Below are 17,529 nucleotides of genomic sequence, written 5' to 3' on the forward strand. Positions count from 1 at the left end.
TAACACAAAAGAAATCATTAGGTTGGGAAGTAGCATGTCTGATTTTTAGTGTCCTCATCTTAGTCCTAAGGCAGTGTTTCTATGCTTTGCCTTTGAAAGAAAGAATTTTAAATTTCTTGCATTATTTAGCGTAGTTCTGGGCAATTCCTTGTTTGCCAGAATGAGAAAACAAGCACTTCAGTGTACAGACAGAGCAACTGCAGAGCTGCATCTTGGTGTCAGTGCAGTTTCTAACAGCACCTGCTGCTTTTAGGAGAGGGAGGGTTGGTCCTGTTGTTCCTTTACCCTGCTTCCATAGGAGCTGCAGCCTGGTCATTTCCAGCATTGTGGTGAGCTGTGGTTGCTGAGGTGGCACAGGCTGGCAGTCTGCAGGAATGCACAGCAGGATCCCTTATGAAACCATCAACAGAAAAGGTGTTAAATCTTGTATTGACCAAATAGACAGCACAACATTCTCAGCAAAGGAGGGGTTCGGTTTAATTTTGTTCCACGTGAAAATGTCTTGTGGCTCTGCTGTGGAGATTCCTCACCAGTTACTACAAATTTCAGAAGAGAGATCAGAGAAAATTAAACTTCTTGAAGGACCTGACATGTATTAATCTATTTTTGGGCTTTTGTATCTTCCTTTTGAGTCCTGCTGCTGCTCCATGCTGCCTTTTATAGCATTCCTGGGCTTAAGGAATCCATCTGCCTTTTGGACTGTGCTTGATGTGGTAACCTCAGGCATGAGACTGATGTTGTGTCATCTTCCCAGTTTCACACATTCAGAAAGCTTTGGACTTCTAAATCAATTTTTTGTTTAACAGCTTTACCTTGGAGATTTAATAGATATGGAATTCAAACTGAGGTCTGAAAAAGTCGTTTAGTCTTCATTTAATTTAGAAATAATGTTGATAAGAAAAATTCTTTACTTTGGGAGAATAAATGCAATTGGTGAGTGTTTAGACTTTCAAATACAGCTCCACTTTTGACCAAGTGGTTCATTTTTCAGGTTAATAATAATTTTGTGCTATTTATTCAAAGAAAAAAAAGCCTAATCTGATTTTTATTGTTGTTCTATATTTCTGCCTTCAGATACCTGGGCTGTCATGAACCAAGTGAGTTTCATCCTAAACTTATGATCTGGGTGTCTTTATCCCCTGGATGTCTTCCAGATCTAGAGCTTGAAATAATAAATTTTTATACAATTCTATTTTTGCACAACTTTTTACTGTCAGCTTACAGGTAAACTTGTAGAAAATAGATACTGGCTACCAAGATAAATGTGTTAAATTAGAAAACAAAGCATTTCATCTCCTCTCACTGGATTTTAGGTTGGTGAAACAATAAACTAGGCTTATTACCTGCATGGGGTTGTCTTCAAGTCAAGGGGAAAATTGAAATATGTCATGCAGCCGTAGCTTTTTAAAATGATACAAAGATCTCTGCAGCATGTTTTTTCAGCCACCTTGAGGGATACAGCTATGAAATATGATAGAACTTTACCATTCATCTGCTGGCATCTGAAAAATCTTTATTAGTTAGTTGCACATTATACACATTACAATCTACCAAATATTGCAATCTAACTTCTTTCTCTCACCTGTACTTGCATTTACTTGTTTAAACAAATTCTTTGCAGCTGGTCATATTAGAGTGGACACTAAAAAATGTTTACCTTGTTTTTTAATTTATTCTGTATATGTGACTGAAAACTTTCCAATTGTATAGACATGTATAGGGAGAGAGTGAGTCATAAGGTCAAGAGGATGGGCTGTTACAAAAACACACATGAAATCCCTCTGTTGAGTACCAGATGTAGCCTTGATGACCAGAACTTAGGAATCAGTTTGTTCTAAAACCTGATGATGTAAAATAGGAAAAATTAAATTACAATTCAATGTACTGCTAGACTGTACCAGAACCAAGTTCAAAATTATTATTCTCTAGCAATTCATTGTCCATGGTAAACTGTCAAGGGCTCAGATATAAAATATCAAATCATATTCAGGATAGCTACTAAAAAAACTCAGGCATGTACCCCATCCAAGTTGAAATCATCTTGAATTTACCTAATCTTAACTAATTTGGTGTGTTTTGCCAGGGTCAGAGAGAACAAGTCTAAAAATAAAATTTTTAAAAAGGGGGGAAATGGTAAAAAAAAAAAAAGTCTGGTCAAGATAGTTATTTCAGATGCAAAGCTGGGATGCACCTTACTGAAATAATTTCTCTAGAGATTTATGTTTCTCTTGTTTTTTCAATAAAGAATAGTTCATAGATGTTGATAAAGCATCAGACCAGAGAGGCTGTAAAGTCTGTCTTCCATCTTAACCATTTAGTGAGTCCAACTTGCCTGGAATGGAGCCAACTGAGGTTTAAATCCATTTTCTGAGGCAGAAAGGACTAAAATCATGATGAACCATGGTGGGTGCACTGAGGTTAAAATCTGATTCTCTCTCACCTTAAAGCAGAATTTCTGTCTTGGACAATAAGAGCTTTCTTCCTGCCAAAAAAAAAAAAAAATTAACTCTGACTGGCTTACCTCTATAAAAAAACTTTCAATTGGGTAGTTTAATAGGAAAGCTCCTGAAGAACTCTCACTTCACCCAATTTCCCAGCTGGAGTTGAATTGTGAAGTTATTCAAGGAATGAATTACATTCCTGAGATGGAGAAATAGGAATTATTTAGTGTGCACAAATGAAAAGTCATGTTGACTGAGGATGCTGAAGAACCATTACCTTTAGCACTTGCAAGTCCTCAATAAGGATCTGGACGTGGCAGACCTTAAGCAAAAATGCGAGAGTGTATTTGTGTGAAAGGGGAAATGGGGACTGATGAGCTTCAAGCTGTAGCTGCTGCCTGGAAAAGCCCTGCTCTGGGAACTGTTGGATGAGGAATATGCCAGTGCTGTGCTGGGCTTCTGCGTGGTGAGGCACCTAGATCAGGTCTGGTCATCAGCTGAGCTTTTGGATGGAGACATGCAGGAATCTCAGCTTGGAGGCAGAGCTAAAAGTTCATTAGAAAAGTGAAAGAATTTTTTCCTTGTAAATGATATAAATGCTCCACTGCCTTGCTACAGCACTAAACCTATTCTGCCTCCTCAAAATGATGTGAAAAATAATAATGAAAAAGCCTAAACTTTGACTGATCCAATGGACTCTCTGCCTCTGTGGCCTTCCAGCCCCACCCTCACCACAGATGGGTGTTTGGGGTCAGAATTAAATCCTGATGGACACAGCCAGAGTAGGATTCTGGGCAGATGTATTGTGACTAGTGTGGACAAACACTTGCAAACAAATACACAATGTCTTGGACACCCAGAGGAACGGGAGTTGTGCTTTATGGATGTAGTAGTTTACACTTGCAATAGAATCTGCAAATGTAAGCCCAAGGTTGTTTGCAGAGCTGCTGTTTGGGAACAAGCAGGGTTACATGGCACTGACCTAGTCTGAGTTTGAAGTAGAAGTAGCTAATAAATGTGTAAAAGGTTTCTAGATCATCATCGGCACCTCAGGTAATGTGCACCTTTATTTACACCATTTCTTGCAAGATAGAGCTGTTCCTTTCTGAACATTTCTGCTGCAGGTATAAACTACCTCATCCCCTCACCCACACCAAAGACTTCAAATGTCAGCATTTTAGGCTAATTTCCTCTCCGACACAGATGCAATCTATGTACTCAGTGGCCTCCTGCTTCATCATGTGCTAAAAATTTTAATGTCCTCTTGTCTTGCTGCCCAAACCTTCACCCTCCTTAATGATGCGTAAGTATGTGCTGTCACTCCTTCCTTGCAATTTATTGCAGAGAGTGAAATCTGGAAAATGTATCTGTCTCCCCTTATTCTCAGTGTCTCCCGTGGACTGCTCCTACCAGGTTATTGGTCATCACATCTCACTTCACCCACAGAAAGAGCTGAAGGGTCCAAATGCAAGAAACCAAAAAGTGCAAGATGGTCCAACAATTGTGAATGGTAATTTGTCAGGGCAGACATGGAAGTCCTGAAATATTAATAAAATTAACCTTTTAAATTTGATGAAGCTGAACACAATGCATCAGGAGTAGCAATCAAAAATTGCTTTCATTTCCTGGATACGATAAACAGTAGTTTTGTTGGTGACCTGTGTGTGAGATACTCCCCAAGGAAAAGGGGAATTGCTGGAATTAGAGCTCAGTTGTAGAAGGTGAAAGAGGAAGATTCATTTAAAGCTGTGAAACAAAGTAGAAGGACGTCAAGCCAGATGTGAAAATTTGCAGTATTAAAAATGGAAATTTAAAAAAAGTGGGTGTAAATGTACTCGATGTTGTAAGCGAAAAGCAGGTGTTCCCAAGTGTCCCTCCTTCAAAGGCCTCCCGCCTGATACCCATGATAGCCGCTCACACAGGTGGGGAGACTCTCACACACACAGCAAAGTGCTCAAAAGCACTTGCACAAATAACGTTCCTCTGAGAGGACCAAGGACAAATGTAAGTAAATAACTATTCCTGGCACATAAGGAGAGCCTGAAGTTGCACAGATGGCTACGTTTGAGCCCACAAGCACATGGAAATAATATCAAAGTCTTCAGTTTGTTTTATGTGTTAGTAGATTAGAAAACATTATTCAAACTACATTTGGAGGAAGAACAGACACAACACGAATCAGTTATAAAGTTGCATTTTGGTAAGTTAATATTAATTTAGAAATGTTACTTTTGGTACAGTTAGGAGAATAATTGAACCCTCGAGGCACTGTAGCCTAAGCAGACACATGGTTTGACAATTATTATCTAGCAAAGCCAGGTGGTAGCACCGAGATGCACCACAGACTGCTGCTATCGGTCCTCAAAATGAGGACACTGGAGCTCTGTGGTGAAAAAGAACTTTAGAAAAGTGAGCTGCAGGTGAGGCAGGAGAGGCAATACCTGCTTCTTTCCAGTGAAATGCTGGTTAGTTACTGGTAACTGTTAAATGCAAGCACCACCATTTGGGGAAGGGTTTGGTTGTGTTTTGTTTTTTTTTTTAATAATCCTTTGCTTCATTAGATAGTTGTTTCTCTACTTACTGAAACTGGTTTTTATGGTTTGTGAAGGCTTTGTCCCTCCTGCTCTGTCTGATGGAGTGTCATGTTCCTGGAGCTGCCTCCCACCATGGCAGTGGCAGCAGAGGTGAGCTCTGTGTTGGCTGCTGGACAAGGAGTGGAGGAACAACTCCTGAATTAATTTCAGTGCCATACCTGTAGTGTTCTTTTTCCTTTTTGCATGAGGCAGGATCATCTTTTGGGATGCCAACAGGAAAAGCAGCTCCCAAGACAGAGTGTCTTGGATGACGTTGCCATATTCCTTTCCAATAGCAGCAAGCCAGCCTCAGCAACACTGCCAAATCTGGTTGTTCCACACCTACCTTCCTGAGGATTCTGAGGATCTCAGGTGTTAGAAGGACCATAGCAGGTTTGTAGGAGTCAATGCAAAGTTCCCAGCTGGCTGGAAAGTTCTCTCTTGGGCACTGTTATCTGTTTAGCAAAGTTTCCCCTCTGGTTTCACCTCTGTGTGTCATTCTTCACTTGGTCAGGGATGAGGCCTCTTAGCAGTTGCTAAATATTCTCAGAACAAGGCCCTGAGCCAATGTCCATTCAATAATAATTGAAGAATTGCCTCTGACAGCAAGCAAAGTGCATGAGTATCTCCCTTCCTGTGAATTTAGGTTCTGTACACGTGACTTTTCCTCATGCCTGTTTTGTAACTCTGGTGTTTGTATGACTTTCACAGGACCTATGCAGTGATTTTTGTCTACTGTTTTAAATCAGACTTTGTGTAGAAGTTGCGTTTCTTCATTGTATCAGGAAATATTTTTTAAATTTTTAATAACTGTCAAAATAGCAGGACATCAATTAACTCGTGTTTACCCCATAGGGGATGATTCCTACTTGATGTTTACTACCAGCTGATGCTAATGAATATGCTTTGTTCTTGTCTCACTTTACAGTGGAACAACTGACATCTTGCTACCTCAAAATCAGCTTTTTGGACACAACTGGAGTGGAAGCCAAGAAAACTCTTCATGAAATAGTTATCTGTGAAGATGCAGACAAATAGCTCCTAGCAGGGATGAATTGCTATTAGGCAGCAAAACAGGAGTTTTACAATTCATGAATATTTCCTTTATATTTTTTTCTTTAGGAGGTACCCAAGGCAGCCTAACAACAACTTCAGAAGGAAAAAATAAAAATGGCTGATTCTAGAAGTTGAGGTTTTTATACACACTGAGAGAGAAATTCTGGCATGTTAAAGGCACACATGGCTGTGCTGTACTGGGAGATGAGCTGGGTGCATGCTGGATGGATTGTGCATAAAAGCTCATGCTGTTTAACTGAAGTTAATAATGCATATAGAAAAAATGACTGGAAAACAGTGGCCAGAGGGTGAGCAAACTGCTGACCTACATGCACATCTGAGTGAAGTGGTATTTAGTTGGTCTATGTTATATTTGAAGTGAAGAGCAAAACACTTTACAGACAAATACAACCCAACCAAAAGTCCAAACCTTCATTTTATACTCTCTACCACTCTGTCTCTGATGCTGTAATAAAAAGGCTACAGCCTCTGCTCTCACATAATCCTTTCCCAAATTCAAAACCAGTAGGTTTTATCTCTCTATACTTTCCTTTTGAGAATAGGCATCTTTTACCACCAGAAACCCTCAGTTTAGCTCAACATCCATTTCAGTATTGACTGATCCTGATGTTCTCTATTCCAGGCCAGAAAAGCATTGTGATGAGCCATGGTGGCTGTGCTGGGGTCACTGTCATGAGCCATAGTGGCTGTGCTGGGGTTGAGTTGTGATGAGCCACGGTGGCTGTGCTGGGGTTGTATTTTGATGAGCCATGGTGGCTGTGCTGGGGTTGCTCCATCCTTGAGCTCAGAGGCAGGAGGAACAGGAGGGGATGCAGGAGCAGGTGGGATCACAGATTTGCCAAGAAGGGCTTGGTGGTATTGGAAAAGAGGTCATGACTTGTATAAGGGGTGTAAACCTTTGGTGGCTGGAGTTCCAAATGCACACACAGCTTTCCATTAAGAGCATTAAAGTATTTTGTCTTGGCAATAGTGAAATACCTTTCCTTTGGCCCCTCACCAAGTCCTGTATTTAGCAGTATTGTGAGGCATCAGTATTAAAGCATGCCCTAATAACAGAGGTTCAAATGACAGTGACAAAAGTATCAAAGGAGGGTCTGGGTGTAATTGATGCTCCGCTTTTGTTTTCTGAACCAGCACATCCTGCTGGTCAGAGAGCCAGTGTTCAAGAGCTGCTGTGTGAGCTCAGCCTTAGGAGTGTAGGGGGGATTGCAGAGCTGTTTTGTTGTGGGCAGGATGTATTGCCTGGAGAAATGTGCTCCAGGAGTCTGTCAGCCAGAGATGATAGGGGAAATGAAGATGAGAGTGCTTTCTGGGAAAGTAAATCTGGGAAAGAAAATAAACCTGTCAAAGAGAAAAAAATCATCTAGCAATTGGTGGTGCTGGGAAAGTAACCTAGAGACTGAGAAGCATGCAGGAGAAAAATCAGATGGTGTCATGCAGCTGAAAGAGATAAGAGAAAGAGAGACAGAGGGGGGAAAAGCTCTGGGAGTTGGGAGAAAGGGAAAAGATAAAGACTTCCGAGAATTATGAACGTTATGCACCTGGAAATTCATTGGTTTTGCCATTTGTCTGCTACATCTGGAAAACAGTTTGCTTTTAGCAGGATACTGCTTGCAGTAGGATAGGATTTTTCTCCACAACCCCTGTAAACTACTGCTAAAATGAGAAGAGTTCATAGGCTGTTTTTATTTTGGTATGCCATATTCATTACTGAAGACACCTTTTCAGTGACATCAGCATCTGAATTAAAGGTACTGGGAGAATGTAATGATCTGTTAACAATGAAAGGGAAACATTTGGACCCAGGAATGACTTCTGCAATGCACAGATCAGGAAAAATGGCATTAAGATGCAGAAGGGCTGAAATTTCCTGTGCTAGGAGACCAGGGCAGAAAAATACAAAATGACTGGGTTGCTATATTGCATTTTAAAAGCTTAATTCCTAATTCTTGCTGGAATTTGGCACAAGGCTTGTGGCTTAGGGAGCTTGATCAAAAGAAATATTGTGTTGATATAACAAGAAAATAGGTGCAGAGGGGGCAATGGAGGGGACGAGTGACGCACACACAGATGGGCCTTGGAGAAATGGCACATTTCAGCCCTCCCCTGATTGTCTCCCAGCCACCGCTCCATCAGGATCTTCCCCTGCCTTCCTCGTTTCATCTCCTCCTAATTGTGCTCCCTGACAGCTTCGAGAAGGGAATCAATCAGAACCTCTGCTCCTCTCAGCTGCAGCTACTGGAGGCCGTGGGGGGCTGAGATCTGATTAAGGCATTGTTGAAAATAGCTTGTGGCTTTCATCTGAAACCACCATGCTCAGACTCAATCAGTGAGAGCAGGTGAACTGTGCATGTCCTCTTATGTCACTCAGGTGACATCACAGCTACTGCAGAAGCTGCATTTACAAAAAGGAATTTGTAAATTAGCAGAGCTGTGCTATGGGCTGTCCTGCAACGCATCACACAGGCAGCAACAGTCACATCCAGTATATTATTAACATGTGGAAGGTTTTCTTGCTCAGACAACAACTTTTAAACTATTGCCTATAATCGATCCAGGCTTTCAGATGGTATAAAATACTTCACAAGTATGTTTGCTGCTGTCACTGCTCCACATAAATTCCAAAGCAGCTAAGTTTGTTCCTTCACTTTCAGCACACAGGACAGGTTTGTAGAGGGTCTCAACATGTATCTGTAAGCGAGGTAGAATTTTCATTTTATTGCTATGAATTAAATCCCATAATTTAATTTGTTGGGTACTTGAAAAGTTCAGATTGATGTCAGTGGTCTCAGCACTGTTCCAGGAGCAGCGCTGCTTTATTAAGTAGGCAGGCAAAACGTTGTTTCTATGGATTGTGCATAAATAGTGTTTAGATTTTTTTTTAATTTCCTGTCTGTGGACAAGCTGGATGGAAAAAAAAAAAAATAGCCGAAGTTGTGTCCTAAGTTTTTAGGGTAAACCATTTCAGGCAATAACTGAGTGCAGGACATGGATCTGCGTCCTGGAACTCACAGTATATTTCTAATTTAAAATCATTCTGTAAAGAGATCAGATTTTCCTGATTAAAAACCTTGAGAGGGCTTATATTTAATATCCACATCTACATTCCACACTGTGCTCAAATTTAATCTCTGTTTAATAACAAGCGTTTATAATGATATTGATTCAGCTAGAAGATAGAAACATCTCCAACAGGATATTTTCACTAACCAAAATAAGGGATGTAACTTCTCCATCTGAGTTCCACAGAGCAAAGGACAGGACCTGAACACCCACACTCACCTGTGTGCTGCACAGGAAAGAGACTGGATTCCTGCTCCACAAAGCACCAATAATTTCTTCTTTCAAAGCTGCTCTACTCCATGGTGAATCTGTTTACATGTAATAAACACATAAGTGTGTGTAGCTGGAGAAAAGAGCTGCTCCAAAGTCTAGAAAAACTGTTTTCTGACCAAGCCTTTCAGCCTTTGCTCGTTGTATCTGCCCTTTCTGCCATTCTGCACCAATGCCTTTATTTCACCAGTGCCGTCTCTGAAGTGGCTGTGAATGAATTTGTGAAATGGGACTGCTGTGGGCACCAGCCTGTGCCTCCAGTCCTGCCTCTTCTGTAAAACACCTCTTTACTTTATTCCAAGCATTTATCCCTGTGCTTCCCACTGTGGAAATTTCCACACGGGCCTTTGTGGCTCATCTTAGACCCCACCACTTGCATATGTGTGTGCTTTCAGCACCAAAGAAAGCCATTTCTTTGTCCTTGTTCTATGGAGATTATATAAGTGAAAAATACATTAAATTATGCTAATTTATGCTGTTGTCTGAGTGAAGAAAGCACTCCACTCACAAAGCCGATGATATTTGCTTTCATTTTATTTTTTAAAAAGAAATTACTTTATTTAAAAGCATTAATTTCACATGGACAAGCCCATTCTCACCACCCCAGAATTCCCATGAGAGTGGCACCAAAATTATCTCAACATGTATTAGCTCAGCTAAAATAATGTGAAAAAGTACCACAAATATAACAGAAAGATTTTTGCTTATGAGACATAGCTGGTGAAGTGAAGACTGCATTACATATATTTACGTTTGAGGAGAATCTATTTGCATCTCGGAAATATCTTGAGATACTCAGGACTGCATCTGAAAACTGAGCAAAGCCGTTGATGTAGAGGACACCAATTTTTGCAGTGGAATTTATTACAAATAGAGCAACTTCTAAGGCTTTTCATAAAGTCCTTTATCTTCAGAGCTCTCTTCCTCCTTTGTACTTTTGAAGGGAAAGTGATTTAACACTCATACAGTGATAGCATCAATTTCCCATAAAATTCTTGCTGTGTTTACTGCCAGCTGAAGCGTTTCATTAACTCAGGACTGAACGGCGTTCAGCTGATGCCGCAGCCGCGTTCCAAGAGCAGACGTTTCACCACTCGCTGCCCCCCCGGTGCAGCTCAGGGGGGTGCAGAGGCAGCCATGTGTGTGTAGGAACATTTGGAGAGGGAAGCCCTCGTCGTCTTGCCCTCCTCCTCATCAGCAGCCTCTCCGCGCGCGGCGGGCGGCGCTTGCGGGGCGCAGCAGGCGAAGGTGGCCAGGAAGGCCATGCGGAAGCGCTTGTTCATGAAGCAGTAGATGATGGGGTTCACGCAGGCAGAGGTGTAGGACAGCAGGTGGATGAAGGAGATGGGAGCCCCCGAGAGGCGCCGGTCGGCGGAGGCCGTGTCGAAGGCGCGCCAGGCGTTGACACTGAAGATGGGAGTCCAGCAAATGAAAAACAAAACCACTATCACCATCAGCATACGGATGACAAGTTTCTTGGCCATTAAGTTGGCAGAAGAGCTGTTGCTTCTCACTCTCTCTATTTTGTTGTGGCTCATAGCAGAGAGCTGTTGCAATGGCATTTTCCTTTTCCTTTTGGTTTTGTTGAGGTAACATCCATCTCCATCCTCGTATTTGGCGCTGCAGGTACTTATTCTTCTTTCTATACATATAAAATGCTGTTTAAATAGTTGGCTAAATACCTCTGAACAGTCAGCCAAATAAAAAATGAAGAACGCAGTCTAAATCTAAATAAACAACATAATTCATAGCTGAGCAACTGTTGCAAAGAAAGCACTGGCCTGCTTCTGAGTCAGTCATGCTACCAGCTGCTCTGAACCCACTGTCTCCCGACATTCTCACATCTTAGCTCTATATAAACTGATGCAAAAGTTGTAAGAATGTTACTTAGTCTGTTATATGGACAGAAAATAGTTTTCAAGGTTGTATGTTTCTACTTTATTTGACAATTTTCATTGTGACATTTATTGGCAAAAATGGTCCTCATCCATCGCCAGAAAAAAAGCTTGGTATTTCTATAATAAACAAATTAGAAATTTAATGTATTCTGCCCAGAATCTTTGCAAACAAGCCATAGGTAAGGTTTATTTGCAGATTAACTGTAAGAAATGTGTCTGGCAAGTTCACGACATAACTGACCATAACGATCATTTTTGGAAGTAGAAAGCTTTCCTTTTACTAGCCTCAAAATGACTGCTCGTATCTTCAACTGTAACTTTAAAAACCCCACTCCCAAATCACATTGTTTTGTTACCTCGTGAAGATTTTCTCTGGCTGGCATCAAATTTTATTCCTCTGTAGAGTTCCAAAGAAATCAAACCATACGCAATCATCATTATAATCCCAGGAATAAGAAAGAGTGTGAGGAGCAGGAAAGTGTACCTAAGGAATCAAAAGATAATAGGGAGACAGAATAGGGAATGGCAAAAAACCAGAAAAAGTCCTTTTTATACAACTGAGAATTGGGGAACACAGGATTTCAAGATTTTTTGAATTTTTTTCATGCCAATGCAAAGTATCATTTTGACACCTCAGATTTTTGAAGCTTCCTACTTCTTCTCCTCCTTCCCTCAGAAAGGAAAAAGACTATAATGGCCAAAAATCATCTTTCATCCCACCTATGCAGCCCAGAGGAGATGGGCAGTCCCACAGTAGTGAAAGGGGGCAGAAGTTCTCTCTGCCCATGAGTGGGACTCCCTGCTGTAACCAGATGAGCATCGGATGCCCTGTAGTTTTGGTCAATGCGAAAATTGCCTTGGAGAAGCTAAATGAGCACCTGCTGATTCTTAAAGGGGTTCTTGGTACATTAAAAATATTTTAATGGTTGGACTCAGTGATCTTGGAGGTATTTTCCAATGCAAATTATTCTATTACTGTGTTTCAGAGAGATCTGACTTCCAGAGGGCCTTGGCACATGTGGGCAAAACCAGAGCAGCCACAACCTGGGTCCTCATCCCTGGAGCCATGAAGAGCTCCTGAGGAGGGATTCCAGGACTGGCAATCTCTCTGATAAAGGAAGCAGCTTTTATGTGGTTTCACATAGGCTGCTCTCCTAGTCAGCCTCTCTGATGTGGTGACAAGCTGGGGAAATAATGATGTTTAAATGCATCCATGAGCCCATGCCCCTCCTGATCCCTGTGGCCTTGGTGCAAACTCAGTAACACAGCTGGGAATCTCTAAGGAGACCACAGAGAAGAGAATTTTTTCTGTACCCTTCCTCCTCATGCTGCCGAATACCTGAGATTACTACTGAAAGTATTAACACAAAGTTACTCTTTGTGGATATACCACACCAAAATGGGGAAGACTTTAATCTTTTCCCCAGTTCCAGCTGACCTTCAGTGTAAAAAAAAATCTTACACTTTGTCAGTGCCAGTCAGTGTTTAGTCAACGTGCAAGGACATCATGTCTAAGTACTACTGCTGTTTGATAGTGCTGCTGTTTACCCTGCCTGGATGTGTAGGACTGGGAGCTTGTCTCTCCCCACTTCTCTCTGCCCCTGTTCTCCATAAGCAACCAAAAGGATTCTCAAATAAGACATTTGCAGCTTCATATTCTACTTCTCTGCTACGGAGCACCTTCAAACAAATTAACAGGCCAGGCAGCACACAGAGGGGTGTGTCTGCATTTCTCAACAATTAATCAAGGGTTTCTCTGAGAATGTTGAAGTTTATGTGTAAATGAGTGAAAGCAGTATTTTTGCTACAAGTGACAGATTATTTCCTGACAGTGACAGCTGGGGCTTAGCAGACCATGGTGTGAGAATCATTGCCACGTTGGGCAGTCTTTCCCATGGCAAGGGAAGAGTCATTCAAATGTCAAAATGTAAGCAGCTTAAAAATGTTGGGGTTTTCTTATATCTTAAATAAGAATGATAGAGCGTAAACATTTGCTGAAGGTTAATACTTGATTTTCCATAGGCTGATTGCTACCAGCAGATAATTGCACATTTGCTAAGAGCCAGCTGTTCTTACCAGGACTGCTGAATGACATCGCTTGGCCAGAGGAGCCGGCACATATTGGCTGTGGTGTTGTTGTACTTGGTGAAAGGTACCAGCTTGCTGTAGATTGGGTATGGTGACATGATAACAAAGGACACACACCAGGTCGCAGCAATCACTCTCAGGGCGTGAGACTTTGTCTGCCAGACCCTGGACTGCAGTGGTTTGCAAATGGCACTGTATCTCTCCAAAGATATGGCAACCAGGTTGAAGGTAGAGACACTTACAGAGACACCTATGCATGTAACATAAAGAAAAAGGTTATCTTCTTATTTTAAAGGTTATGTTATGTTCAAATGGTCCTGCTAGCTTGCTGTATGCATACAAAAAATTAAAAATATAGCAAACTATTTATAAGCAAAAGGATTTCTAAACAGCAGTCTGATGAAGTCAGTGAGGAATGTGTGGGCAGTGGGTCTGAGTCTCAGGACTGCTCCAGACTGATATTCCTGCTCTGTGCTTCTCTTACTCCAAAAGTGCAATAAAAAATACACACTCTGTCAAATGATAAAATTCTGGTAACAGGGAATGAAGACAATTTTACTCTTAATTATTCTCTTTACTACTGCAGTTTGTTCACTAATTGCACTGAAATTCAAACAAAGCATTTGAGATCAGTTAATTACTCTCTTAACACAGATGTTCACAGTCCCTTTTTTATTGTTTTAATTTTTATGAGTGTCCTGCTTGACTTGTGATCTGATTTTTTCATTCAAGAGAGTTAAATCTTTTACAACTTTTTAATTAGATGCTAATGGACTTACAAACAAGGAGAAATGAAGTGATGAAGCAGAGTCTTTGTCCTTCGAGTATCCTTAATTTCTTCTATTCATATTTTATAAAATATATTGTTGTTGTCTGTGTTTCTGTCATTGAGGTGCCCAAGTTCACCATGGTAAAATTATCAATATTTCTTCTTAACTTGACCACAAATTTTTCTTTCAGTGAATGATTTTTTATTTGTCTTTATGAATATGTGTCAGACTATAAAATGCCAGTATCGTTACAGTTTATTTTAAAGAAATCATCTGTAATTGAAAATTTGTCTTTCTGCATCTTAAAATGAAAAATTGAGCATATTTGATGCAATGTGATGGTTTGTCAGGTGATGCCTCTGTTACCTGGACATTTAGTGGGAAATCTTCTCTTTCTGACTCTTAAAACAGCTTCATAATGAGAAATTTTATGCTGGTTTATTTCACTGGATTTTTTAAATAAAGTAATTTACACTGTGTGCAATAAGAGGAAGATGACAATGCTTCAGTAATGTTTCAGGGTATTTTTGCCAGCAATTCATTGTAATTGTTTAAACATGGCCTTTAGTTTTATTGGTTTTATCTACAAAAAGATGTTGATTTCCCATTCGTACACTTTACTTTCACATTACATCAAAGTTCTCAAGGGCATGGGTTGAAAGGGGACCTGAGGTTTCAGTAATCAACTAAGAGTCTCCCAAAGCAGCAAAAACTTTACATAATGTTCTCCTTTTTTCCTTTTCTTTTTCTTCTTCTTTTTCTTCTTTTGTTTTGTTTATTTGGGGTTTTTTTTTTTTTTGGTTAAGAAACAAGCAAATGCAGAGGAAATATTAAAGTGAGACAAAAAATCACTTACACATACATAACCCAGACATTTTGAAACTCCTAGATCCTGGCTCCACAACCAAGAAGAGTATGGCAAGGCACACAAAAGTGATGTTTATTAAAGTCAGCCTCTAAAATCTATATCTGTGTTTTATGGTCTTCTGGGGAGCTCTGATCACACCTGGTCTGTGTGCAAAGAGTACTTGCTCCAAATTCCAGCTCTGCAAATTACACCTGCTTTGGCCTATTTCTCTTTTCTTGTTTATGTATCACTGCTGCCAAAAATCTGTGGGTAGGATCTGCCCTTACTGAGGGTGTACAAGCCCATCATTTCTGGTGGGTGATCTGGACACTGGTAAGAATCTTGCCAGTGATGGCTGAACAAGTGCTGGGCTCCTCATTAAAGTTTGATCATGCAACATCTTCACATCCAGCAAAACACTTCTGTATGTCATTAAAGTTAAGTGTGTGTGTGTGCCTCTGTGTTTTGCTGGATCAGACCAAGGACACCAGAACCATGAAGATCTGCACTACAAAGTTGTTTCTTCATAATACTGGTAACTTCAATGGTGGATGGAAGCAATCAGCCCCTTATAGATCTTAATACCTTCTCACCTGTCTCATTAGTCAGTCTTCAAAATAAGTATAAACTTCCCAGACTTACCCATGAAATAAGTGGCAGTTTTACAAACAGCACTTCCAAAAATAAAATCTTTTAGCAGGTTGGGAATGAGGGTGAAAGGCATGCAGAAAAGGCAGAGCATCAGGTCACTGACTGCTAGTGACAGCAGGAAGGTGTTGGTGACTGTTCGCATACGCTTGTTTCTTATCAGCACCGTAATCACCAGAATGTTCCCCAAAATGCTGAGCAGAAATATCAAGCAATACAGCAGAATCCTTATTATCTGATGCAAATCTGAAAATTGTCACAAGAAAACATCAGTTACACAGTATTCAACTCAGATTAATATTATATATTTCAACCTTTAATCACAAGGTAAAAGCCTTTCTGTATTCAGCTTTATGAAGGTTTATGTCATTACACCAACACAAAATCAGTGAAACTGCTGAAATTCTTAAATGCATTCTGATCTACCTAAATTGCATAGCATTAATCTACAATATAAGCAATACAATGTACATTTGGAGAGTCAAATACAACTTCTTAAAGCATGTGCTTCTCATGCTGCTGAGTGCGCACCACTCACCATGGGAGATTCTATTTTATGCAGAAGTAAGAAAAGATCAAGCAATCAAAAGACATTTTAATATATGGATTTTTTTCAGCTTCAGAGTACTATGATTTCATATTAAATCACTTTCATACATGGTATCAGATCTGATCACTCCATTGTTATTGAATTGAATAAAAATCATACTACTCCAAGTTCTTAGCAGAGATGTTTGCATTTTGTGCTCCAAAGTGTTACTGTTTTAGTGTTCAGTTATATCCGAATTTTTTCCTAGTTCAATTTTGAACTCGGAAAACCAGCACATACTAAATTTTTTGCTGCCCATTTCTCATACTAACTTAAAAGCAAGCAGTTGATTTTGCACTCTCTCAAAGAAAATGCCTTGCATAGCTCTTTCTTTCTACAGTATCTCTGCATCCAGCTAGAACTAAAACTGCCTGGAAAAAATCAATTTTCCATACATACCTTTAGAAGGATAAGGTGCATCATCCACACAGAAAAAAGTGTCATTTTCCAAGATGATATCGCAGAAGAAATCAGTAATGTTGGTGCCATTCCCAAGGAAGCTACTGGCATCAACTATTTCCATTCTTCAGTATCCACAGGTCAGCTCTGATGAAGAAGAAGGTGGGCTTGTAACTATCTGCCCATGCCTTCAGTAAACAAATGGTTTCTGAATGAAGTCTTCAGAAGAAATGCAAGGGAGGCAGCTGTGCAAGGAAGCTGTTCTGACTCTCCAGCAGCAGCACCCAGCACACAGAGTCCTGCTCTGGCTGAACACGATTTATTCCAGAGGCACCACGGCCGCTCGGGAGAGCAAAGCGTGTGCACACACACACTCACACACACACACACACACACACACACACTCACACACATCCCCCTGGGTACTTCTTAGATCCACCCTCTTCTGTTACTGCACTATTGTTGGGATTATAAACAGGCTAGAAAAAGATTACAGCATTAACCCCTTGCAAGATTGCTTCTACTCATGTCTCTGCATTATTTCTCAGAGGCAGCCTCTTAGGTCACAGCCTGTAAATGAGACCCAGTGAGTGAGAAGAGTGATAAATCTGTCTCTCAACTAACATTTAAAATGGTAAGAGTTGCTAAATAAAAGGGCAGAGAAGATAAAAACACAGTGAAGATTTTGCATTCCTTACATGGAAATGATTCTTGTCTTCATATTTTTCAGAGTAAACTGAAGATAGGGTAGACTCAGAGAAATAAAAGCAGCTGCATTTATCTCAATTGGCAAAGTGCTAGTTTCATGTGAAAGTGCTGTACGTGCCTGATCCAAACCCCAGCAAGTCAATAGAAAAACTCACCAA

At 40.5% G+C, this 17,529-nt stretch overlaps 1 protein-coding gene across 1 annotated transcript; it reads right to left on the reverse strand.

Moving 5' to 3' along the window:
- Positions 1-10,539: 10,539 nt before the first annotated feature.
- CCKAR (cholecystokinin A receptor) lies at positions 10,540-16,787 on the reverse strand. Its single transcript, XM_058804175.1, has 5 exons — positions 16,664-16,787; positions 15,670-15,921; positions 13,399-13,660; positions 11,679-11,806; positions 10,540-11,066 (listed from the first exon to the last, which is right to left on the reverse strand). The coding sequence occupies exons 1-5, from the start codon at positions 16,785-16,787 to the stop codon at positions 10,540-10,542; spliced, it is 1,293 nt and encodes a 430-aa protein (XP_058660158.1).
- Between the last annotated feature and the right edge of the window lie 742 nt (positions 16,788-17,529).

This window comes from Ammospiza caudacuta, chromosome 4 (genome assembly GCF_027887145.1).
Source record: "Ammospiza caudacuta isolate bAmmCau1 chromosome 4, bAmmCau1.pri, whole genome shotgun sequence".
Taxonomy (NCBI): domain Eukaryota; kingdom Metazoa; phylum Chordata; class Aves; order Passeriformes; family Passerellidae; genus Ammospiza; species Ammospiza caudacuta.

Bases quoted from the DNA above. Each gene is read 5' to 3' on its own strand.
- CCKAR (XM_058804175.1), bottom strand. From the start codon at position 16,787: ATGGAAATAGTTGATGCCAGTAGCTTCCTTGGGAATGGCACCAACATT. The intron at 13,661-15,669 runs GTAAGTCTGGGA...TTACATGCATAG, and splicing joins AACTGCCACTTATTTCATGG to GTGTCTCTGTAAGTGTCTCT. The intron at 11,807-13,398 runs GTAAGAACAGCT...TTGATTCCTTAG, and splicing joins GATGTCATTCAGCAGTCCTG to GTACACTTTCCTGCTCCTCA.